This window comes from Protopterus annectens, chromosome 11.part0 (genome assembly GCF_019279795.1).
Source record: "Protopterus annectens isolate FY-2018-M chromosome 11.part0, PAN1.0, whole genome shotgun sequence".
Lineage (NCBI taxonomy): Eukaryota > Metazoa > Chordata > Ceratodontiformes > Protopteridae > Protopterus > Protopterus annectens.
This window is the reverse complement of record NC_056745.1, coordinates 478,954,440-478,981,442: the sequence shown is the minus strand read 5'-3', so window position 1 is coordinate 478,981,442 and position 27,003 is coordinate 478,954,440. Positions and strand designations below refer to the sequence as shown.

Here is a 27,003-nt window from a genome sequence, read left to right as displayed (position 1 = left end):
GCTTATGGACTCAAGACCAGTTACACCTGCACATAAATCTAAAGGAAATGCTGGCAGTAAAATTGGCAATCCAGACATTCAGACCATTCCTCCAAGAAGGCCAGTTGATGATAAGGACAGACAACACCACAGTGATGTGGTACATCAACAAACAGGGGGGCACCCATTCATACTCTCTATGCCGGATGGCACTGGACTTATGGAATGTGGCTCTGAGCTACAACATTCAGTTACAGGCAATTTTTGTACCAGGAAAAGAAAACATTCTAGCAGACATACTAAGCAGGACTACCACGGATGCCCACGAATGGATGCTGCATCTGGACATCTTCAAAACCATTACAAGAAAATGGGGACTCCCAGAAATAGACTTATTTGCATCCCCACACAATCACCAACTAAAGAAATTCTGCACAAGGACGTACCACCCACTTGCTTGGAAAGTGGACTCCCTATCTTTCAGTTGGAGGAACCTGACAGCATATGCATTCCCACCTCTTCCTTTGATGCACAAGGTGCTATTGAAGATCAAAGAGGACCGTCCAAGGGTCATTCTGATAGCTCCAGACTGGCCAAGGCAACATTGGTACCCATTACTAAGGAGCATGTCTCGGGAACAACTATGGACACTACCCCTGGTTCCATTACTGTTAACACAGAACAACTACAGCAACCTGCATCCAAACCTGAAAACCCTGCAACTGACTGCCTGCAACATTGCATAACATCAATTAACCCACAGTTATCACAAAGGGTTAAAGACATTATACGTGAGGCTCGCAGACCCTCAACAAGAAAGAATTATGCAGCAAAATGGAAACGATATAACATTTGGAGTACTGCAAGGGGAGAAAATGTGTCACTGGTAAACATAGCCAGCATCCTGGAATACTTGGCAGAACTTTTACACTCAGGCCTGTCCTATTCTTCCATAAAAATACATGCATCAGCTATTTCAGCAGAATACAGCTTGGATCCTCCAGTCTTCTCACACCCTCTGCTCAGACAGTTTCTGAGGGGAATCAAAAATGTGAAACCTCCTAGGAAACCACCATTGCCAGCTTGGGACTTGAACTTTGTGCTAGAAAAATTGACACTTCCTCCTTTCGAACCAGCAGCAACAGCAGAGATGCAATACTTATCATGGAAAACTGCTTTCCTGCTGGCAATCACTTCAGCAAGAAGGGTTTCTGAACTACAGGCGTTAATGGCAGTACAACCCTTCCTGATCTTCCATCAAGATAGAGTGTCCATGAGAACAAATCCTTCATTTATGCCTAAGGTGGTATCCAGAGTGTCTTTAAACCAGGCTATCCACCTACCTACATTCTTTCCCAACCCACAGAACAGGGGAGAAAGACTGCTACATACCTTGGATGTACACAGACAGTTACGCTACTACCTGGACAGAACCAAGAGCAACAGAAAAACTGACCAGCTACTGGTAGCATATGCAACAGGAAGGGAAGGAAAAGCAATTTCAAAACAGACAATCTCAAAGTGGATAGGAAATTGCATTAGATTTTGTTACTCTCACCATGGAAAGAAAACTCCAGAAAACATCAGGCGTCACTCTACAAGGACCACAGCCACTACCACAGCCTTCTTAAGAGGAGTGGCTACCAAGGACATTATAGAGGCTGCGACTTGGACCTCCGTGCATACATTTGCCAAGCATTATAATTTACCTTTATACTCTAGATCCCGAGCAGGTTTTGCCTCTGCTGTTCTGCAAGGGATTCTATCTACACCATAAACTCTCCTGTTACCTCCTCCCCTAGTTTGGCTATGGTATTCTACCCATTTGTTAGGACTGCAGATGCATCCTTGAAGGACATAGTACAGTTTTGTACCTACCATAAATGTAGATGTCCGATAGGAATGCATCTGCAGTCAGGATTACCCACCCGCCTTCCCTGCTGTGGTACTCCTAGGGTATTTACCCACCTTATAGCTAGCTGGGGGGGGGATCTATTATGGTGTATTTGTTTGTATATATGTACATACATGCTTATTATTTGTGTTTACTCTCTATTATTTGGAATCATTGTCATTTATCCAAATTTAGCCTTCCAAGAGGGCACCTGGCATCAGAAACACTGAGGAAAATGGCGTCGGCTGATACCTTTATACCCGAATAACTTCAGCTATGACGTCGGGTGAAGTGCGACACCAGCCGAGGCCAGACCCAGACTTTGGAATCCGGCCGACCGAAGGGCTGCCTGACGACAGGACAACCCATTTGTTAGGACTGCAGATGCATTCCTATCGGACATCTACATTTATGGTAGGTACAAAACTGTACTTTGCTGCTTGGGGGCAAACTTGATCTGAGGTCAGTCAGGGTTGGCAGGGGTTTATGGGTAGGGGGAGGAGCTAGAAGCTCGGATCTAAGCTGTTGAAAACTGCCGGCTCGGATCCGAAGTCGGATCCGATACCCACAGGTTGCTGACAAATGAAGTTTATCTACTCAGATGGAACATTATGGTGAGTACATAACTTCTTCTTATAAATAAGGACATTTGTTTTTCATCCACAGTAATTGCTTTCAATTTCTTTAAGGGTCCCAAAGGAGAAGCAGTTGGATCTATAACACAGCCCTTGCCAGGCAACTATTTAATTATCCGTGCAAGTACAGAATCTGATGGTAAGTATTCATGGAGCTAGAAAGTTTGCATTTCTGTGTGTGTGTGGGTGGATGGGTGTGGGAGCGCTCATCTGCAGATCTTCTTTGAGTGATTTCTATGATGTTTTGTGTTATCTTGTACAATTAGTTCAGAAAATAAAACAATTTGATTGGCTAATGGTGGTACTAATGTATGATCTTTGATGAGGTCGTTGTAACAGATAATCTGACATGATCCGGCTCACCCTTTTGTACTACTAGGACTGTCATTTCAGCTTGTACTTGCCTTGTCACTGATGCAAACTTTTCCAGGCTTTACCTCCTCCCCTTTACCCACAATCCTCTGTTCACCTTCTTATCAGCCATATTCAGGGACAGATTGTGCTAATGTCATGGAATGTTTTGCCGCAGTACAACTTGCAGACATGAAATGCATGCAGGCATACAACCTACAGACATGAAAGATGTCCAGGCATATGTTTCATATTGCTAGTTTTTCTACTGTGACTAGCACAGTAAGAGTTCAAATCCTAATGAAAGGAGACAGAAACAGCTTATCAACATGTTCAGAGTATTGTATGTCCCCTGAGACTGCCTTTATTCTCAAGACAGTGTTGCTTTTCATCCTAATACTGTTGCCCAGATATCCAAGATTGCTTCCCAGATGTGGCCTGACAAATAAAATGGCAGCATGCCTCCAGCATCTAAAACAATAAAAATGTAAACTGGCTTGTGCAATATGTAGGCAAAGTAGGTCAGACTGCATGAAACTCTATGAATTGCTTTACCTTGCTTCCATGCATCTGCAACTGAAAGCATAGGCTGCTGCCTGTGCTGTCACCTAACAGTGAGTGGCTGAAATCTCATGCAGGATTCCTGCACAGGTACACACACTGTACAACTTTGCTACTACCCTCTGTGCTGAATTCACATTGTAGGCATGACTAATATGCTCACATTTTATTCATTATGAAACTGATGACGTTTTCTCAGGTGATTCAGGGTAATGTCAGTTCTGCTGGTGTCCACTAAAGAACACATGCATGGTAAATGAAGGAGAAATATTATGCTTTATCTCCTTCATAGCCATTTCTAGGAGTGCCTACTTGAGCCCCTGCAATGACAACTTTAAAAGAGTTGAGGCTTAATATGATTTGCCAGAGGATTTTTTCCTTGGCCGCAAGCATCTACAGCATGCAGGAACAGTACAGACATGATGACTTGTGGTGACATAACCCTGACTATCTCCATGCATGGGATGTGCAGGCTAGATAATATCATCCAGAATGGTACAATAAGTATGCAGCACAACATTTTTTTCTCTTTTATCCTGTTTTATGTTTGGAAATGTTGTTGCTGCTGGCAAGAATCTGACAAGGTCATCCTATGAAATATATGTATTCTGCTGTCTGGATCTTCCATGTCAGATAAAGGTAAGTGTTGGCACTGAATGTAATATACATATCTAATTTCATGTAGGATTCTGCAGGGGCCTGTCATAGGGTGAGGTTATGCTGCACTGTCTCACAGTGCCCGCGCACTAATTGCTGTCCCCTTATGTGACTGTGCCCTTTTCTGTTCAGGTACATTCATGTATATACAGGAGACCTACACTTTCCTGTTGCCTGTCACACAGCTGAGGAGAAAAATGTAATGGAACTGTGCCCTTTATTGGTTGTTTTAGCATTGTACGTACTGGTGTCATGGCTGAGCTCACTGATGTGGCCTTTCTCCTTCAGCGCAAACAGTGTGACAATAATGTCTCATACCGCAGGAGGCAGGAGAGGCTTGCAACCAACGATGGTTAGGTTCCTTTCACAAATGCTTATATGTGCTTTAATTATATTCAACTCATTGTCAGGATAGATGAATTTATGGCAAACTTCCCACTGATGTTCTTCGTCTCACATTGCTGCAGTCATAACCTGTGGGTAGTCCGCTGTCCTCGATCGGCCCGAATACCAAAGAGCTGGGCTGGCGTCGGTCATTGTCGCCTAGAGCTGACGTCAGTACGTCGTAGTACATAAGCGCATGACCAACGCCATATCCTCAGTCTTTCTTGCCGCGTGGTCCGAAGCAGAAGCAGCGTTTGCAAGTGCCGTTGGGCTAAGTACCCCGTTGGGGAAATCTTTGTCTTTTCTTACCTCAGTTATCCGGATGTCAGAAAAAGTTAATAATTGCATTTCTTGTGGGAAACAGATACCTCATAAGGATTTTCATTCTTTCTGTATTCCTTGCTTAGGGCCTGAGCACGACGTGATCGGGTGTCGCTTTTGTGCTAGATTTAACAAGCGCACCATTAAACGGAGATTAGACTGTGTCAGGCTTGTTTTCGGTAAAAGGTGTAACTATAACATACTGTCGGATCCTCCGACGCCCGCTACCGCTAAAAAGCGTAAAGATAGATCTTTGAAGTCTAAACCGGATGAGTCGTCCGTTGCGGACGCGGTTCTACGGAACCTCCGGTTGAATCGGTGGATCCTGCCGAGGGTTCGGCTGAATCCCATGGGGAACCTTTACTTTTATAGGAGTTGGCCTCTCAGGAGTTAGGCTCGGCTGAAGGTGCTTCTCAGATGTCTGTAGTTCCATCTTTACAGAAGGTCATTAGGCCTTCTACTTCAGTGGCTAAAGCCCATGCTAAGGCCAAACCTTGTCATGTTGGCCCTGGTCATAGTTCTAGCTCTCCAGCCCCTGTTCCTAAAAAGCATATGTTAAAAATGGCTGAGGACTTGATTACTTTGATCAGGGGTTCTATGCCCCAGAGAAGAGGCCTAGGGTGGAGGCAGATTTAGAGGGGATGGATCATTCCTCAGACTACTCTGATTCCTCAGCTGAAGAAATTCAGGAATTCCCTTCTTATTTAGATTCGGATGCAGAGGACTCCTGTCCTTCTGCTTCTCCTCCAGAGGATTTTTCTTTTTCTGAGACTTTACATTCCATGAGAGGGCATTTCAAGTGGGAAGGTCAGGATTTTTCGGATTCTCGGAAACGGCTCAGGGAATTTTTGTTTCTGCCACAGCATAGGCCCTTGGCTTTTCCTCCTGTCTTAGAAGTTGTTCTGGATGTTTTTTCTGAATCTTCCCTTAATCCTGATTCTTTACCTCCTGCCCCTGTTAAGCCAGACAGATATTATAGAGTTCCAGAAGCACATAAGTATTTGTACAAGAGTCCTAGAGCTGATCCGGAAACTATTACTCAAGCCGAAGGGTATTAGGGCTTCTGTGGCTAAGAATCCAGTTCCTTTGGATAAAGATTCTAGAGCTTTAGATAGATGGGGGAGAAAAGTATACACCACCTCTACGTTAGCTATGAGGGCTTTGAATTGCCAATTTCATATGCTGAAGTATCAGAATTTTTTGTTAGGTCAATTGAAATCTAAGGTGGATGCTTTATCTGAGGGTATAGAGTGTAAGGAGCTCCAGGAGTTGGTTCATGCATCAGATCAAGTTGGCAAGCATTCTTTGCAGTGTGGTTTCGATGCTCTTCAGGCTGCATCCAGGGTGGCTGCTACAGGTTCAGTTATTCATAGACATGCCTGGCTTAAGGATCAAAATTTGTCAGAGCATGTTGAGGCTCGGATTTTGGATGCTCCTCTTCAATCTGAAGTACTTTTTGGTCCTTCTGTGGAATCAGTTTTGAAAAAGATGGAAGATAAGGCTAAGTCTATGCAGACAGTCAAAGATTTTATGCAGGTGCAGCCCCCTAAGTTTAGTAGGAATTGGCCTGCAAGAGGATGGTCTTTTCCTTCTTCGGATTATCAGTCTAAGGGCAGGTCTAGGCATGGTAGAGGCAGAGCTCACGCTCAGGGTTCTTTCAGACCTAGGACTTGGAGTTCTCCTGCACAGTCTTCTGGTGAGGGCAGGGGTCAGCCTTTTCGTAAACAGACCCAATGACCTGTATCTTCCGCTGCCAGACCCTTTTCTACTGGCAGCTCCTCTAGGAGGAAAGTTGGGACTTTTTAAACAAAACTGGCATTTGGTCACCCAGGACAAATGGGTGTTGGATATAATAAATCACAGGTACAAGTTTTATTTTCACACTTTTCCTCCTTTCAAAGGCATGCCAGATGTGCCTCCTCAGCAAAGGATGGAGGCTCAGGAGCAAATTTCTTTACTTTTACAGATGGGGGCAATTCAGGTGGTCCCTCCGTCAGAAGTAGGCCTAGGTTTTTATTCCCGTCTATTCCTAGTGCCAAAGAAAGGAAACACTTGGAGGCCAATTCTGGATTTGTCCATTCTCAATACCTACCTAGACATTCCAAAGTTCAAGATGTTAACATTACAACAACTTCTGCCTATGCTGGGCAAAGATCACTGGATGGTAACCCTGGATCTCAAAGAGGCCTATCTTCACATCCCTATCAGGCACAACTGCAGGAGATTCCTGAGATTTCGGGCTGGTACTTCTCATTATCAGTTCTCTGCATTGCCCTTTTGTTTATCTACTGCGCCCAGAGTATTCACAAAAGTTCTGGCTCCTGTAATTGCTTTTTTCAGACAGAGAGGAATACAAATTTATCCTTATCTGGACGATTGCCTGATTCTTGCTCAAAACAAAGACAAGTTACTACAACATCTCCAGTATGTAATGGCAGTTTTAAAGTGCCTAGGGTATTCTGTGAACGAAATAAAGTCCAGTCTACTGCCCTCTCAGGACATGTGCTTTCTGGGTGTGAGACTGAATACAGCTTCTCAGATGGCATTTCTGACCCCGGACAAACAAAGAACTCTTCATCTATACTTCCAGCAGTTATCAGTAATGTCCAGGCTGACTGCAAGGACAGTCCTTCAAGCCTTGGGGTTCATGGCATCTTGCATTCTAGTACTTCCAATGCCAAACTGCATATGAGGAAGCTACAATGGTATCTCAAAAGTGTGTGGACTCAACACTGCCACGGTTTGGACACTGTCATTCGGATTATACCTTGCATCCAGAAGGAATTCTTGTGGTGGGCTCAGGAATGTCACCTAAACAAGGGACTCTCTGTGACCCGACCAGAGGCGAGTCAGATCCTAATGACGGATGCCTCGGACTTGGCTTGGGGAGCACACTTCAATGGGAAATGGATACAAGACATGTGGTCTCCCAAACTACTACATTTGCATATCAACATGAAGGAGATGTTAGCAGTCCAATTTGCTTTGATGGCCTTCAAGGACCTACTTCAGCCGGGACGGGTGTTGATTCAAACAGACAACACAACAGTCATGTGGTACATCAACAAGCAGGGGGGAACCCATTCCTACCCTCTTTGCAGACAAGCAATGATTTTGTGGGAGACTGCTCTGAGTTTGCAAATCAATCTTCAAGCACGGTTTCTGCCAGGAGCACAGAACTCCCTAGCAGATGTATTGAGCAGGCAAATTGTGGATCCCCACGAGTGGAAACTGGATCCTCAGGTATTCAGAAAATTGACCGTGGCTTGGGGAACTCCAGACATAGATCTGTTCGCTTCTCCACTGAATTTTCAACTGCCAAAATTTTGCACAAAGATGTTCCACCCAAATGCTTGGAAAGTGGATGCTCTATCTTTCAGTTGGAACAACCTTCACGTTTATGCTTTTCCTCCTCTGCCTCTTCTTCCCAAGGTACTCTTGAAAGTCAGGCGGGACAAGCCTTGCATGATTCTAATAGCACCAGATTGGCCACATCAGCATCGGTATCCTCTGCTGAGGAGTTTAATTCAGGAACCTCCTTGGCTTCTGCCACAGGTTCCTCATTTGTTATCCCAGTCAAACAATCATTTTCTCAATGTTCGGGTGCAGTCCCTGCATCTAACAGCCTGGCGTATTCTGTGATGGAGCCTTTGGGGTCTCAGCTTCCTCAACAGGTTTTAGATGTCATTTTGGAGGCCAGGCGGCCTAGTACTAGAAAAGTTTATGCTGATAAATGGAAGAGATTTTTTCTTTGGAGCACAGCAAAGGGCTTTGATGTTTCAGTGCCTAATTTGAGTTTTGCACTACAGTATCTTACTGAATTACTGGACAAGGGTTTGTCATTCTCTTCTGTGAAGGTTCATGCTGCAGCCATTTCTGCTCACTATGATTGTGACCCTCCTTTATTTTCTCACCCTTTGTTCAAACAATTTCTTAGAGGGGCAAAGAATATAAGACCCCCGAGAGCTCCTACTCCTTCCTGGGATCTCAATTTTGTGTTGGAGAAGCTTACTTTACCTCCTTTTGAACCTGCAGCTACGTCTGAATTGAAGTTTTTGTCTTGGAAGACTGCTTTTTTGTTGGCCATTACTTCTGGTAGGAGGGTATCTGAATTGCAGGCACTCATGGCAGTTGAACCCTTTCTGATATTTCATAAGGATAGAGTTTCTTTGCGAACTAACCCTACTTTTATGCCTAAAGTGATTTCTAATGTGGCCTTGAACCAGTCTATTCATTTGCCTACTTTTTATGCTGATCCCCAAAATAAGGGGGAAAAAGTCTTGCATTCTTTGGATATCCACAGGCAGTTACGTTATTATTTGAGCAGAACTAAGGAGTTCAGACAGACTCAACAGTTATTTGTTTCTTTTGCTTTGAGTTCACAAGGGAAAGCTGTTTCAAAGCAGACTATTTCTAAGTGGATTGGTCAATGTATTGCTTTTTGTTATTCTCATCATGGGAAGAATGTTCCTGCTGGGATCAGACCTCATTCTACTAGGGCTACTGCCACATCTACTGCTTTTTGAGGGTGTAGCTACTAAGGATATTTTGGAGGCAGCTACTTGGAGTTCAGTACACACTTTTACTAAGCATTACCATCTCCCTCTTTATTCCAAGTCCAGGGCTGGGTTTGCCACTGCAGTTTTACAGGGCATGTTAGCAGCTCCTAATGCTATTTAGTTTGCCAGCCTCCCTTTTCCTTTGCTTTGGGATTCTACCCACAGGTTATGACTGCAGCAATGTGAGACGAAGAACATAGTACAGTTTTGTACCTACCATAAATGTAGATGTTCGAGGATCTACATTGCTGCAGTCCAATTATCCCTCCCTCCTTCCCCTCTATAGTTTGTGGTTGCTGTGTTTTTTTAGGATTATATTTATTTCCACACTGGTACTTGTTGGGCGTTTACTATTTTGGCTCTGGCCTTCTTTCATTCTTAGGCCTTCTGACATCTGGGGCAAGAAAGACTGAGGATATGGCGTTGGTCATGCGCTTATGTACTACGACGTACTGACGTCAGCTCTAGGCGACAATGACCGACGCCAGCCCAGCTCTTTGGTATTCGGGCCGATCGAGGACAGCGGACTACCCACAGGTTATGACTGCAGCAATGTAGATCCTCGAACATCTACATTTATGGTAGGTACAAAACTGTACTTTTCCTCAACTGCAGGTCCAGTGATAGATATGCAATTAACTCCAGGCTGTTTTCTATGGACTGGAGTTTTTTAAAGTACTTTTCCATCTTTTAGGGACTACATTTAGGATTTTTGTCTTTAGGTAGTGGTTTCCTACATATTTGGTGAAGAATTTCAAATCCTTGGCTTTATCTTACTCCATGCTTCATTTGACATGTGCAGTAGAGAGTCGATTATCCGAACGTTAATTATCAGAACAGTCAATTATCCAAATGCAGCCTTCAAAAGTTTTAGAGTAGGAAAAATCATAGTGTAAATATGTAAACGTTATATGTATTCACTTGTGTGTGTTTTTTGAGCTTGTAGCCAGCTCATGTGTGAAAAATATTCTTTATTGTCCACAGGGATCGCTCAGTGCTTGAAAAGTGTATTCCCTGCATGCAGAAAAACAATTTTAACAGATTTTAGAAGTTTTTTTTTTATCTGGTACAATGTACGTTTGATTATCCAAATAGTTTGATTATCTGAACTACCCTAGGGCCCAATTAGTTCTGATAATCGACTCTCTAATGTGTTGTCACCTTGTTTGGAGGTAGGCTAAACATTGGTTGCATACTTGTTCCCGCATACTTGTTCCCTTTGTGATGTGTTTGATTTTTTTTTTTTTTAAATCACAGAAAAGGGTAGTTTTAAAAAGTGTGTTTTGTGGCCATATATTGTTGCCTTCGGACTGCCATGTGTAGTGAATTGTGTACTTGGGAAATTCCTATCTGTAGGAACCATGCTTCATTTGTGAAAAGTTTGATAAAAGAACCTTAAACTATTTTGTATCAACTTTTTTGTACTTAATTAACTTCATTTGATAAGAACCAGGTTCTTTCTATCTCCAAGACTCCCTTTGATGCGAGATCTCCTATAAAAATGAGATCTCATTTGATAAAATCAAATGATAAAAACAAGCATAATGGTGTCAAATTCGAGAGCCATGAGACAGGCAAGGAATTTTCCTTTCCCCTTGCCTGTCCCTCATAGGGAGGAGAAGGGGTCTTCTGCAGATTCTTGTGTATGTAAAAATTTCAGTGAAAATCATTCATGAGTACCCCACCTCTGGCCCTAGGTAGGCCCTCATCAAAGAGGTAGTGAATCTAACCTGGATTTTTCTTCCTAGGTCTCCTTTCTGAGAGGTCTCTTTCTTATTCCAGGTTCACTGTGGACATCAACTGTATATGACAACTTTCCTATGCCATGCAACAGGCTGCAATGGACATGGGCCTCCTCATGCTCCTCCCTAATGTTGGGTTGGCGGGAAACTGCCTTGCTAAGACCTTCTTCTGCATCCTCATTGTCCTAGTCTGGTTTCTCTCAGATTGACGGTGCCATTGGTTTGTGTGCTTTTAGTGCTGATGGTTTCTTTGGTCATAGAGCTCAGGGCTGTGAACTCAGCGCTCATAACCGAGTTGTTGACCTTTGAGCCCTTGTTGCCAGGAACCTTAGCATCTGGTTGGACAATAAAGTTTTTATTATTGGGGATCAGTGTTGTTAATCGTTCCACATTTGACAAGCAACAATGTGGGCTGTTTGGCATTCAGTCTTTTGGTGCTGATGGTGTCATTGGTTCCATTCTCTGTTCTGGTGCTACAGCTTCCACCGCAGAAACCTCCCCAGTGGTGTTATCATGGGCTTTTCTCGTAGTGTACCCTGTTTAAGTGAGTCTTAGCCCAAAGAGAGATTTTCATTATCATGACAGACAATTGGAAGGACTTGTGTGGGATTTTTGTCTAGAGTGTGGGTTAAAGCCAAACTGAAGGTCATTCTTTTTGGGACCCTTCCAACTGTGGTGACTGGCCAAGCGAAGACACAGTAGGAGGCATCCAAACTCCCTCATGTGAGTCACTGGAGCCAGACTCATATTTACCAGATGAGGTTGAGTCGCCCTGTATCCCCTCCATTTCTTTAGATGCGGGGAAATCCTTTTATGGATGTAGAAAAGAGGGGGTTGACCTGAACACATTCCTTCAGCTTCAGAAAATGTCCTGCAAGTGGCGTTCTTGACTTTAGTTTCCTAAGACTGTGTGTTTGCTGGCTGCTTCTTTATCCTTCTAGGATGTTTCTCTCTCTCTATTTTCTCCTTGTCTAAATCCTCTGGATTCCAAAAAAATGTCTAAAGTGTGGGCATGAACTCCCACACCAGGATCCACACTCCTAAATGTGTGTATTGCTTGGGCGCTGTCCATCTGGTTGTGGACTGCCAGTCTTGTGCTGCCTTTAGTGCTAGGGCCCTTCAGACTAGAAGGGAAAAGTTAGTCCTTAAAGGCTCCTTCCAGCACTGACAGGGGATACTCCTTCAACATAATCTTCTTCCCTTTCTAAGAAACAAGATAGGCCTAAACCTAAGGATAAGGGGCAAGAGGAAGAAAAGGAGATGGATAAGGAAAAGGACAAAAGGGAGAAAGAAAAGAGCAAATCTCCACTCAAAACTGCCAAGAAGGGCTCTTCAGAGCAGACATCCTCACTTGGTCCCAACCCAAAGAGTGCTCAAAGATTGGATCCGACGACTCCTCGGCTCTGCTCTCCTTCCCCAAGAGATAGATACTCCCCGGAACTGGTGAGTCCCAGATTGCACTCCCCTAATCTTCAGGTGAAGAGGTACTCCAGACCTCCATCGGTGGTGCCATCTACTCAGTCATCTTGAAGTCTCATGGAGCTAGATGTCAACACGATGATGAGGATCTTTTTGAGGATGGAAATCCAGCTTGGGGTTCTACTGGTACTGTCCCCTGGGAAGAGTACTGACCTTCATACCCCCCCACTTCCCTTATCTATACCGAGCCACACTTAGGATCCTGTGTTACTGGATCCGACATGAACCAGGAGCACCTTTGTCAGCACCTTAGCTGCTGACAACTTCAGCATCTTCCCTATCCCTTTTGACGCTGATGCCATTATGGTGAGAGGAAACTTGGAGCTGAAGCTTGAGTGCAGAGTATGGGGGGGCAAATCAACACTGAGATTCTTGGAGCTGTCCCTCCCTCGTGGGGCTTCAATCCTAGATAGTTTGGATCGGAGATTGGCTTTTGGGCAGGAGACGTCGGTGCTGAGGGTTCACTTTTCTTCCTTGGATCGAAGGAGACCCTTGGTGCTGGTGGTGGCTTCGACCTATAAGCTTTTGAAAGGGTTTTGACAGAATCTAACGATAAGGTGTCTCCAACCAGTGCAGTTCAATCCAAGCTACAGCTGGGGTCTGTATCCTGTCCTCATTTTGTTGGACAGGGGTTTTTGAAGAGGTCTGCTTTGCCAGTTCCCTTTCCAGTTTAGAACTTTCTGTTGCTCCCCCAGAAGGATCTCATAGAAGGTGAACATGCAAATAGAAGCACATAGACTGTTCTCCAGAGTTATTCACCAATTCACTGAAGACACTAACTTAAAGGAAGGGGAGGGTTTCCCTTGCTCCCTGTCTGAAGATATCGCCTTTGGCGATGTACTCAAATTGATGAAGCAGAGAGAGGTTTGGTCATCGCAAGACCCTTCATTTGATGAGTCAGTGTTCTGGTAAGCCTTTGGTTCTCGCTCAACATTGTCATGGATGGTACCACTCATTGGTCCCCTAATTGACTTGATGGCTCAATGAGCATGGAAGGACCCTAATGTGGTGGAATCCACCCCCAAAAAGGCAGATTGCATCTTAGCTATTCCTAAAGACAGGAAACACTGGAGGAAGGGTCCACCAGTAGATGCTGTGTTGCTAGCAGCAGCCACTAGAAAAGAGCCATCAAAAGAGAGTTCATCAGTTCACCCCTCCCCAACAGAGACACTGAGGTGATGGACAGATTTGGGAAGTGTGTCAATGCTTCAGCGACTTCTTCCTTAGATCACTGAATTGTTTGGCTCACCTAATCAGATTCTAGGGAGAGACTTGATCAAAGAAATTATCAAGTCCATCTTGAGAATATTGCCTGCAGATGTCCAGAAAACTGTAGACCCCCCACCTTTCTACCCTCTAGTCCACTCCAAATGTGGCCATGCAGTTACTCTCCAGTGTAGCTGATGGCACTGCAAGAGTGACAGGTACTGGCATTACCACGCCTGGAAGCTTCTTTGTGATTTTGCAGAAGGTTTCATGTCATCCTTTGTGAATGTCACTGTGATGGCTCAGTTGTTTTTGTGTGTAAAGTTAAAGATGCACTCACCAGGAGTCAACAAGATGGTAAGACTCTCTCTGCAGTGGGAGTCCGTTTCTCTAACCTGCAAAGATACTTCTCCAGGAATCATAAATCAGGGAAGATGTGGTTCCGTAAATCAGAGTTCTTACCACGATTTCCCAGATGATAGACCTTCCAGTGGCAGAGGGGGACATAATTCTACTGGACGATGCCCTAGAGGCAGAGGTAGACCACATAACTAGAGCTTTTGTGGTCCTTTCATAGAGAAAGCCTAGCAGTGCTGAAGAACAGTTGCTCAACTGCTTTGCTCTAGAAGCAGTCAGGGGGCCCCTATCTTTGCATCCTCAATCCTGACACAGCATAAGTTCATATTATTGGGTGCTAAAGATAAATCTGATGTCAATTTTCATTCATTCCTCAACATTTGGATTTGCATCCAACCTTCAGATTCGAATTGGCTGTTACTATAGGTTGTGGTAACTAAAAAAGCTCTTGGGCTTTTCCCTTACCCATAATGCACCAACCCCTAACACACCCCAGATCTTGTTTGCTGCTTTTGCAAAACAGACCTGGTCATCTGAGCTCTCAAATTTATTTCCAAGATAAGTAATTTTTCTTCGTCTTATAGTACGTTTTTTCAATCTTTATATATTACTTAAATTTAGTATGTTACTTATACATACCATTGTTGGTATTCTAGTTTTTGTTTTCTTTTTTCTATTTACATTTTTACACATTTTAATGTAGTCTTGCCTTTTATTTATTTTTTTAATCTGTATTAATGATGTCAGAAAAAGGCCCTTTGGGGTTTAAAAAAATGCCAAAAATGTGGTCATAAGCCTCCCCTCTCAGATGCACAAAATTTATGTTTCTATTTCCTGGGCCCAGACCTTGTGAACATAGACTGCTCTATATGTAAAAATTTGAGTCTACGAGCCATAGCGGATCACAAAAATAAACTAATTTTAAAAGGTGTTACCTTCTGCTTTTTTGGAAGTGATTACTGGTATGGGGCTCAACCCCCCCCCCCAAAACTAAACCTGAAGAGACCTCTAGAATGTTCCAAGGACCGTCTGGATCTTCTACCCCATCGTTGACGAAACCTCCCAAAAAGAAGCACAAGATGGATCAGAAGGCTTCTGTCTCAAAGCCTGTTTTGGAATCTCCAAAGACTACTTCGGATCCGAGTATGTCAGATACGAGGCCTATCCCAAGCACTTCTTATTCACCAAGCATTGACCTGGCGCCGTCTCGGTTCCCATCCCTGTGTATGGGAAGACAGCATTTAGAATCTCCCATCTTCATCCCTCTCTAGTTCTTCCAGGAGTCTGACCAAAGCTGATGTGGAGATTTCTTTTGGCACAGATACAGATGGGGGTTCTCCTGGGTACTATGCCTTTGGGTCAGGAAGCCTTGGTTTGCTGTACCTGTCCACTATTGGCTTCTTATCTGATCCGTCCATCCATTTCGGAGCTCCTGGATCCGAGTTTACCGAGACTGTCTTGGTCGGATCTGAGGATATTTTTATCCTTGGCGCCAAGGATTTCTCTGAGCAGTTTGGCTCCTATGAATTCACAGCCAAATTACTCTGAGGCATAGCGTCCCTGCCAGATCCGAGGTGTTGGAGTCGACTCAGAAGTTGTCGGAGCTGTCTCTGCCCCTTGGAGCCTTGGCATTGGACAGCTCAGCTCTAACCGCTACCTCAGGTGGAATGCCTTTGGGGCAGATGGAGCTGATGAGGTAGAAGCATGGCTTCTCAGCACCATCGGCTTCCTTTTCCCTGGGACGTTCTGGTTTTGAGGTGGTGAAGAAGAGTTTTCCTCTGCTTTGGCAGGATGGACAGTCTCCCCCCTCATATCTCCCTTCAGGATCTCATGTTTCTGTGTGTCTTGAGCTCAGTATTTGATTCCACAGGGACAGCCAGCCCAAACTCTCCAGGCTACCCAGCAGGGTATGACCATCTCTTCTTATACTTCTCTGGAGCATCCCAGAGAAGAAATAACTTGTAAGAGAAAGTGCAAAAGCAAGCACTTGAATTTCCAACAGGAATTTATCGCTGAAGATACAGATTTCAATGAGGGGGAAGGATCCCCAAGATCACCACCTATTGACATCTTGTTTGGAGACATCCTAGAGATCCCTAAACAAAGGGGTGGATGGTCCCCCAACAGTACTTCTCCGGAGTAATAAGTATTCCTGGAGGTGTTTGGATCTGGCCCTAAAATACCTCCTGGGTAACTCCACCTGTTTATAAGTTAATTGACTTGATCTCCAAGTGGGCATGGAAGGAGCTTGACTCAGTTGAACCTATCCCCAACAGACCAGATCAGAGTCTGGCACCACCTGCAGGAAGGGAGTTTTGGAGTAAGGGATTACCTGTAGATGCCATGGTCATGCACTGAGAAGGAAATTGTGGAACAGAGTTCCACAGTTATCCCCCTAATAGGGAGGGGTTTGGACAGTTTGGAAAGCATGTCTATGCTTCAATGACCTTTGCTCTTAGGTCACTGAACTGCCTGGCACATTTCATTACATTGCAAAGAGATTTGATAAAAGAACTGTCAAAATCTCTTTCAAGGAATAGTACTGTTGAGACCCAGGCTTCTGTGCCTTCACAGCTGGTGACCCTGTAAGCCATTATAAACTCGTCTATGAGGCTTTTATCTCTCATGCAGCTGAGTGTACCTCAAGGTCAGCGGGTTCAGGTAATTCCAGTAGGAGGGCATTCCTATTCAAAGGAATGGGAAAGAGATGACATGACATTTCTTTCGCCTCTTTGAAGGCGACAGATGTTTCAGCTGAACAGTAACAGGATGGTGTAATACCTTTCCTCCATTACCCCAAGCACAATGTAACAACTACTTGGAAGAAAATTTTCATGGCAACAGAGATGCAGGTAACGGCAGTCGGAAACGAGGACAATCAGAAACAGTTTGGGAGAAGCAGCAACAAAAGTACAGAAAGAAGAAAAGATGGTACTGATTTTTTACAGACAATAAATACAGCTAGTTCTAATGATAATTGTGCTTAATTTGTCTGGAACTGCATTACCAGATACAGAGATTTCAATTTTAAACCGTGGTTTGAAATATATTCCCACTGTTCTACCGAGATTACATGTATTGCGAACTAAAATGTTCCGCTTCACTAAGAAGCTGCATTTAATATGGTACTTTGCAAACAATAATTATTCAAGTGTTACAACCAATAATGATTTAAGGGATGATTCTGATCCTGAGGATGATAGCTTTGATACTTTTGTTTCATGTGATTCATTTTGTGAAATGCAAAGAAGGGAAAATGCTTATTGTTTAGGTACTGTTGATATTAATCACATAAGTAATTATATTCCCTCCTCTCACTAATGAGACGATTAAACAGTTTTCGTGTATGGTAAATTTTTAATTAGAAAAAGCATTTGTTGGATTTATGAATGAAAAGAAGAAAGCTGGTATTAAGTATAATCTAACTAAAAATGAATGGTTGGCACTCAAACATGAGTAAGAGAAAGGGTGTAATCTTTAAACCTGCAGATAAAGGTAATAATAAAGTAGTAATGATGAGTTAGTCTCAATATTTAAAAATGTGCTAGAAAAACCTTAATAATAAAGAGGTATATAGAGAAGCTGGTTGGGGGCACTATGAAACAGCATTAAGGGATTTTGATAATTTGATCCAGCGAGGTTATAGGCTGGGCAATTTTACATTAAAGGATGTGGAAACGAAGTTTTGTACAGAAGGTTGCACTATGGCAACTCTTTATTGCCTTCTGAAAGTACACAAAATATTAATAGACCCTCCGGGATTCCCAATTATATCTGCCTGTAACTGTTTCCTTCACAATGTAGGTATTTTCACAATGTAGGTATTTTATTACACGATCAGTTATTACCCATTGTTGAGAGATTACCTTCCTATGTAAGAGATAGTTTTGACTTTCTGGAAAAAGTAAAATATGTGAGATGGACAGACTCTAACTATTGGATTGTAATAGATGTCCAGAGTCTTTATACTAGTATCCAACATCAGTTTGGGATAGAAGCTCCAAAATTCTTTTTGGGGGAAAATCCTCTGGCTTACTATTTAATTGATTTATCGCACTTCTGCCTCACCAATAATTATTTTGAATTTAATGGATCCTTGTACCACCAGATAAAAGGTACAGCGATGGGGGCTTGAGGTACAGAACTTATATAAAATGGATTTCTTTTAACAATATTTGACAAAATATTTTCGGTTTATAGACTGTCTAATTTTTTTGTGTGAAGGTGGACAATTAATGGTAGAGTCATTTATTCAAGACCTCCATAAGAATACGTTTGGGTTATCCTTTGATGGATTACAATGTGGAGCTAATGTTACTTTTTTGGATATAGAATTAAGTAGTAAGAAAGGGGGTATTAGAATTGGAATTCATAAGAAATTTAAAAACATTAATCATTATATAGATGGGAGAAGTTGCCATCCCCCCCATTTAATTAAAGCATTGCCATATAATGAGTTACTATGTATCAGTAGGTTGTGTAATAATCAAGCAAATCTTACTGAAGATATATTTAAAATATGCAAAATGTTTAGGAAAAGGGGGTATGATGCCTTTTTCCTGCAGACAGCTGTTAATCATTTAAATCAGTAGTTTGTCTCTCTAGTTTTTGTTAGAAATAATGAGAGACAGGTTAGACATGTAGGTAATGCACCAGTTCCGAAAATATTTTTTGTGACTACGTATAATATATTTGTGGAGAAGGGGTTTGAAATTATTATGTTTTATTGGAACTTTCTGTTACAGGAGTGAAATTTATATGAACATTTGCCCCAAAGTCCCATGATCTCTTATAAGAGAGGCAGAAGTGTTAAAGACATGATTGTTCATGCACAATTTGTCACTCTGGCACAGTCAGAGTGGATTGAAATGTTGTGGACATTGTTCTATATGTAAATTTACTGTACCAACTTTTCATCCATGTCATGTTTTTAGTTGTGACACAGAAGGAGTTATTCATGTTTTAAAATCTGAATGCAGTTGATTTTGTCTTTGGGAAATGAAACAAAACTGTTAGGTTTCAAGAACATTTTAGAGATATTACAAATAAGAAATTAGAAAGCCCTTTAGCATTGCATTTTATTAGTTGTCATCAGGGTAATAGTGGCAACTAAAAAGGCACTGCGTTAGAAAGGATGAAAATTATTCCTCGTATGTGTTTATTCTGCTTCATAAAGAATCAGCTTGCATTTTAAAATTTGGCACTGTCTCTCCGAATAGGGAACTAAATTGGAATTGGTTATTATAATTGTTTAATTCTGTTACTTAATAATGAGTGCTATAAATATATGCATTGTGGGTATGTGTTTTATACTCATAAAGGCTGTATGTCTTATGTTCTAGAGGAGATATATTTGTTTCATTAAAATTTTGGATTCACTGGCTTCGTTGCTTTTTTATATTTTGTTTTTTTTCTTCTTGGTATTTCCAGTACAAGGCATGCATAGATGCACGAGCCCTTCAAATCCTCTTACATCATGGTGCCCTTTGATGGAACTTCCTTATTCAGCCCCAAATTGAAGGACACTCTCCAAAATGGAAAGACACTCTCTGTTGTGGGACTACATTTTTCAACCCCTCAAAGGACCTTCTCTAGGAACCAACAAGGAGGATGAAAAATGTGGTTCAAAAAATCCCAGGGTCCCTTGCAAGATCCATGTGGAGACAATTCCCCAAGAGGCAGAGGGGGCAACTCAAATGGAAGATGTTGCCCATGTGGCAGAGGTAGCCTGCAAAACCAAGGGTCGAGAGATTCTTCTGACAGACCCTGTCAGCACTTCTCAAAGGAGGCCCGATTGTCCCCTTCTGGAGGTAATTAGGGGTCATTTATCCTTGCACCAGAGTGTCTTGCTAGACATTACAAATGATTTTTGAGTGCATAAGACTATTTCCAGAGGTTATGTATAATTCCCTTTTCCTTTCCACCATGCTCATGCAAGTTTCCCAATGTTCCACCCAGTCAGAGGAAAACAGCAGCACTAGAAATATAAAAGCTGCTAGAAAGGAGATTCATCCAAGAGATCCCACCAGACCAGATAGAATCTGGAACTTACTCAGGATTGGTTTTAGTGCCAAAGAAAACAGGGAACTGAAGACCAATTTTGGATCTCAAGCAACTTGAATAAATCATTTTGAGAGACAAAGTTTCAGATGGTCATGGTTCAGTCCATTTTGCCCTGTTTTGGCAAGGATGATTGGATGTGCGCGATAGACCTTCAAGACGCATGCTATCACACAAAAAATGAACAGACAGTCCAGAAGATACTTACACTTCCGGCTGGGAGCCAGTCATTACCAGTTCAGAGCCCTGCCCTTTGGTCTCACCACAGCCCCCAGAGTGTTCACCAAATGCATGGCAGTAGTAGCAGCTCAGTTGCGATTGCAGTGATTCTGGGTGTTTCCGTATATAGATGACTGGCTCATTACCGCCCTGACCTGGCATCTACTCATAAGAGCAAGAGATAAGATACTCCAAACTTACTCCCTTCTTGGAATTACCATAAATTACAGCAAGTCTCAGGTAGAACCTTCTCAGATACTGGAGTTTATAGAAATAATTTCAACACAACACGGTATCAGTAACAGCTTCTCTTTCTCTTGCAAGAGTACAAACTGTCAGATTTTCAGGTCAAGAAGATAATTCGTAGTACAACAGTTTCAGCGACTGATTCTACAAGCCCCAGGATCGTTGTCAGCGGCCATAATTTTAGTCTAGCAAGATTCCACATGAGGATTCTTCAATGAATGCTAGCAAGTCAGTTGTCAATTTTTTTATCAACATGTGTTCACTCAAGCATGCAAAATGTATCTTTAGTGGTGGAGTTGATCAAATGAAGTTGTCAAGGCCATCCTTTCATTCTGTCTCAGGCCAAGGCCATAGTGGCTACGGACGCATCCCAGATTGGGTGTGAGGAGTGCACATCCTGGGGAAAACTATACAAAGCACTCTGTCCCCTGAAGAAGCCAACACGCATATTAAAGTCCTGGAAATGAGAGCAGTGTTGATGTTCATCGTGTTTCACTGTTGCAGCCATCACTGTAGGGTTCTTCTTGCCTGTAGGCAGCCCTTGGTTGGCCAGAATCCCAAAGTCTGGGTCCGGCGTCTGCTGTTCAGTCATCCTCCCTGACGTCAGAGCGCCAGGGGTACAAAGCTCCCAGCCAACGCCATGTTCTCCAGTCCTTCTTCTTGTGCAGTGGAAGCAGTTCGCAAGTGCCGGTCGGCTGACTCCTGATATTTTTGGTGCTTCATTCCGAAGACGTTCTTCTTCTTCTCAAAGCTAAGTACCCCGTTGGGGAAACTTTTTTCTTGCTCCAGTCCAATGTCAGAAAACAGAAACAAAGCACCCTGAACCACTGCTAGGTAGGCACACAGATTTATTAAGCCGAACAGTTCACTCGAAAAAATAACGCCGAATCAAATCACCATACGTTTTCGTCCACAACTTCATCAGATTACACTAATACATTCAGTTAACTGCTTTTATATACTCATCCAACTTTTAAAACAGCCAGTAAAACAATCATTGTACATAGAAATGCATTGAGTTACTGCCCTCTACTGACAAGGAGGATTATTACACATTAATGTCACAATTTTGCTGATCTCTTTTTAATACAGGGGCAAGTGAGATCATGTCATTTAAACCAGGGAATTTACTGGCCTCCAACACCACTTGCCAGTATAATTCCCTGTATTCAACTAAAGTCTCCCACATACCGCCCCTGGGGTCCTTTGGCACAACCTCTAATATAAAAAACTGAAATTCAGCTTCAGGACAAGTTTTTGTGTGTTTGTACAGAGAATTTGTTTCACATTTTATACGAATATCATAGGTGTGCTCATAAATTCTCTGCTTAACCTTTCTTTCACTCTTGCCAATGTAAAAAGCATTACATTTTTTACATAACCCAACATAAATAATCCCTTTTGTGTTGCAATTCGCAAAAGTTTTTAAAGTTAAAATTTTGTTATTTCTGGCAGATAAAGTTCAAAAGCTTGATGACCTGGACTATTTTTTATACAAATGCAAAATGTTAGAAATGGATAACACTTATTTAAAGTATTGTTTAGAACAGAAAATTGTGCCCAAAGGGCTTATGGTATGCAAATACCCTAACAAGGTTGTGGAAGGTACAGAGTTTTATTTTGAACTAATAGAGGCTTTTGATAATTGTGGTTTTGATATAATGAGGGCTATCATTAAAACAATGAGGTAGAAATAAAGAAGTTGCAAGAAACTGTAGAATGTATAAACAAGGACATTACTCACGATTTACTATTTACAGTGGATGAAGAGAGAAGCAAATATCATAAACTATTAAATAATTTAGAAAGTAAATGTTTGGAGGTTAAAACAGAAAATTAAACAAGATTGAGAGAGATTTAAATGAATACAAAACAAAGAAACAATACAAGCCTAAGAATTGGGTGAGAAATGTTAGAAATTATGACATTAATCACTACAGAGAACCTAACAATGACATTTCTGACAATGAATTGCCTTTAGAGAATGATTATGATGCTGCATTTCCACCTCTAAGGCGGTCTGAGAGACTTATGCACAGGGAACCTGTTACTTACAATTCAAAAAACTACAAAACCAGAAACTGGGGAGCTCAGGAAAGGAGACGACCAGTCTGGGAATAATTACAAACTGTGGTTTTAAATACAGTTATAATGATTTTAATATTTTCAATTACACAGATGTAGCAATTAATAGTAGTCATTTTGAACTATTGACAAAAGGTTTTGGTTTTATACCTAGAGAGAAAACAAATATTTTTAAACTTTTAATTGATATTAAATTATTTATTAGGAAGAAAAACTTAGAATTATATTTTAAAGGAAATGGTGTCAACATGAACAATGTAGAATTGCGTAAGAGCACCTTTAATCCCCAACACACCCTCAGCTAAGAAACTTTGAATTGAGCTTGGAACACGAGCTTAGGAAAATTCTGAGTTGTCACAAAGTGCAGTCTAATTTAACAGACCCAGAGTTGAAAACTTTGAAATCATTAAGTGAGAACAAGAATATAAGAATTATGAAGCCCGATAAGGGCGGGGTTGTGCTTATGGATGCCATTAATTATGAGAGCAAAATGTTTGACATATTAAATGACAATACCAAATACACCAGAATATCCTTGAATGAAATTAATATTGCCTACAAGCAATTTATGTTATTTTAAATGACTTATTAATGGATGGAGTTATTGACATGAGTACTTTTAAATATTTGCATGTAGACAAACCGAGAATACCCTCCATATTTGGGATACCAAAGGTGCATAAAGATGAAAGTGACCCACCTTTGAGAGTGATAGTGTCAGAAGGTTCGGTCACTGCACCTTTGGCCAAGTACATTGACCAGAAGATAAAAAGCTTGTTTGTGACAACAATGTTATTTTAAAAGATTCGTGGCATTTCTTAGGAAAACTAAATGAATCACTTGCAAATGAAACAAAAGGTTTTGGTACCTTGGATGTGATTGACTTATTTACAAGTATACCCCATGATGTAGGCCTTGAATGGTTCAAGAAATGCTACTTGAATCCAAACTACTAGGGCACAATGAGTTCAGAACTGTTTTGTTATTAATGGAGATTGTCCTAAAGAATAATTTTATATTCTTTCAGGGCGAGTATTTTCGACAAACTAAAGGTGTGGCGATGGGGGCACACTGTGCTCCCACTTATGCTAACACTATAATGTCCTTCTGGGAGAATAAGTTTGTACTGAATTCAGAATATAGTAGTTTATGGAAGTTGTATGGTAGATTTCTGGACGACTTGTGTTTCTTATGGGCAGGCACTCAAGATGAATTTGGTAGCTTTGTGGAATACCTAAATGGTACCACAGAATTTTTAAAATTCACTCACAAATTCACTACTGATGAATTGAAATACCTTGATGTTAACATATCTAAAACTGAGTATGGCTTTGAGTCTAGAATTTATAGAAAAGAGACCTTTTCCAATTCTTATCTGCACTACTCAAGTTCGCACCCCCCACACCAGAAAAGGAGTGTTATAAAAGGGCAATTTGTGCGCTTGTGTAGAATGACTTCTGATGATGCATGTTATGGTAACGAATGTAAAAACCTGAGAAACATGTTCCTGAATAGAGGCTACCCGGAAGAGCTCATTGATAGAGTTTCCAAAGAAGTCAGTGATGGGAGGAAGGGAAGGTTTGCCCCTGTATTGGGTAAAATTGAAGATGTTGCAACTCAACAAATCACAAACAAGAAAGTAGATGGGTTAAATAATGAATTCGTATCAGGTATCATTACCACATATGACGGACAAGCTGGTGTGATCAAAAGAATTTTTGACAAAGAGTGGATTAACTTTTCTAAAGTTTCTGACTTAAATCACATTTTCCAGGGTGAAATAAAACATATTTATAGGAAAGGGAACACCCTGAAGGATATTTTTGAAAGAGGTAGTAAAGGGAATTCAAGGTTAGCAGGTACAAACAAAAAAGCTGGTGTATTTAAATGTGGTGCTTGTAATTATTGTTCTTATTTGATTACTGGGGATACCATTACTTTATCTGCCAGAAATAACAAAATTTTAACTTTAAAACTTTTGCAATTGCAACACAAAAGGGATTATTTATGTTGGGTTATGTAAAAATGTAATGCTTTTACATTGGCAAGAGTGAAAGAAAGGTTAAGCAGAGAATTTATGAGCACACCTATGATATTCGTATAAAATGTGAAACAAATTCTCTGTACAAACACACAAAAACTTGTCCTGAAGCTGAATTTCAGTTTTTATATTAGAGGTTGTGCCAAAGGACCCCAGGGGCTGTATGTGGGAGACTTTAGTTGAATACAGGGAATTATACTGGCAAGTGGTGTTGGAGGCCAGTAAATTCCCTGGTTTAAATGACATGATCTCACTTGCCCTGTATTAAAAATGAGATCAGCAAAATTGTGACATTAATGTGTAATAATCCTCCTTGTCAGTAGAGGGCAGTAACTCAATGCATTTCTATGTACAATGATTGTTTTTACTGGCTGTTTTTTAAAAGTTGGATGAGTATATAAAAGCAGTTAACTGAATGTATTAGTGTAATCTGATGAAGTTGTGGACGAAAACGTATGGTGATTTGATTCAGATCTGTTTGGTCGAGTGAACTGTTCGGCTTAATAAATTTGTGTGCCTACCTAGCAGTGGTTCAGGGTGCTTTGTTTCTGCTTACTGGTTTGTTCTGCATCCTCCATTTTTTGGTTACTAGTAACTTTGGGATGGAATCACCTGCTGGGAGTGTGGCAAGCAATGGAGCAAGGACTAATGAAGTCGGTGAGCTCAGGAAGCTTATCGGACAGCTCACTCAACTTGTGGGGCTTTTGACCCCAGTCAGCCAATCTTTGGCCTCGGTATTGACGTCTGTTTTGGAACCAGGAAACCAGGAAGTGCATCGGAGTGTTGAGGCGAGAGAGAGACGGGCTGTTGGTGAGGAAAATGATTCCAGAGATGTAGAAAGACGAAATGGAGCAGGATCCAGCAGTCTGGATGGTTTCCCTCGGATTTTGCTTGAAGAAACCGACCACGGACAATCTGAGCAGCCTAACAATGTTAGAAAATGGGTGAAGGAGTTCGTTTTGGCCCTGGTGGTAGTTTAAACTCTACAGGTACAAATAGACATTTCAGTGACTTATTCAATGTTGTTTATGATTTTGCTAGCAAAAACAACACTAATGATAAACTACAAGGAACTTTTTCTCAAAAGCTTGATGACCTGGACTATTTTTTATACAAATGCAAAATGTTAGAAATGGATAACACTTATTTAAAGTATTGTTTAGAACAGAAAATTGTGCCCAAAGGGCTTAGGGTATGCAAATACCCTAACAAGGTTGTGGAAGGTACAGAGTTTTATTTTGAACTAATAGAGGCTTTTGATAATTGTGGTTTTGATATAATGAGGGCTATCATTAAAAACAATGAGGTAGAAATAAAGAAGTTGCAAGAAACTGTAGAATGTATAAACAAGGACATTACTCACGATTTACTATTTACAGTGGATGAAGAGAGAAGCAAATATCATAAACTATTAAATAATTTAGAAAGTAAATGTTTGGAGGTTAAAACAGAAAATTAAACAAGATTGAGAGAGATTTAAATGAATACAAAACAAAGAAACAATACCAAGCCTAAGAATTGGGTGAGAAATGTTAGAAATTATGACATTAATCACTACAGAGAACCTAACAATGACATTTCTGACAATGAATTGCCTTTAGAGAATGATTATGATGCTGCATTTCCACCTCTAAGGCGGTCTGAGAGACTTATGCACAGGGAACCTGTTACTTACAATTCAAAAAACTACAAAACCAGAAACTGGGGAGCTCAGGAAAGGAGACTAATCAGTCTGGGAATAATTACAAACTGTGGTTTTAAATACAGTTATAATGATTTTAATATTTTCAATTACACAGATGTAGCAATTAATAGTAGTCATTTTGAACTATTGACAAAAGGTTTTGGTTTTATACCTAGAGAGAAAACAAATATTTTTAAACTTTTAATTGATATTAAATTATTTATTAGGAAGAAAAACTTAGAATTATATTTTAAAGGAAATGGTGTCAACATGAACAATGTAGAATTAGGCGTAAGAGCACCTTTAATCCCCAACACACCCTCAGCTAAGAAACTTTGAATTGAGCTTGGAACACGAGCTTAGGAAAATTCTGAGTTGTCACAAAGTGCAGTCTAATTTAACAGACCCAGAGTTGAAAACTTTGAAATCATTAAGTGAGAACAAGAATATAAGAATTATGAAGCCCGATAAGGGCGGGGGTTGTGCTTATGGATGCCATTAATTATGAGAGCAAAATGTTTGACATATTAAATGACAATACCA

General features: G+C 41.3%; 1 protein-coding gene across 1 annotated transcript in view; it reads left to right on the top strand.

The window, feature by feature from the left end:
* OSBPL8 (oxysterol binding protein like 8) overlaps window positions 1-27,003 on the top strand; it is a 3,324,100-nt gene that overhangs the window by 920,914 nt on the left and 2,376,183 nt on the right. Inside the window, exon 9 of the mRNA XM_044087980.1 lies at window positions 2,563-2,647. Within this exon, the coding sequence (XP_043943915.1) occupies window positions 2,563-2,647 (85 nt within the window). The remainder of the gene's footprint in view (window positions 1-2,562; window positions 2,648-27,003) is intronic.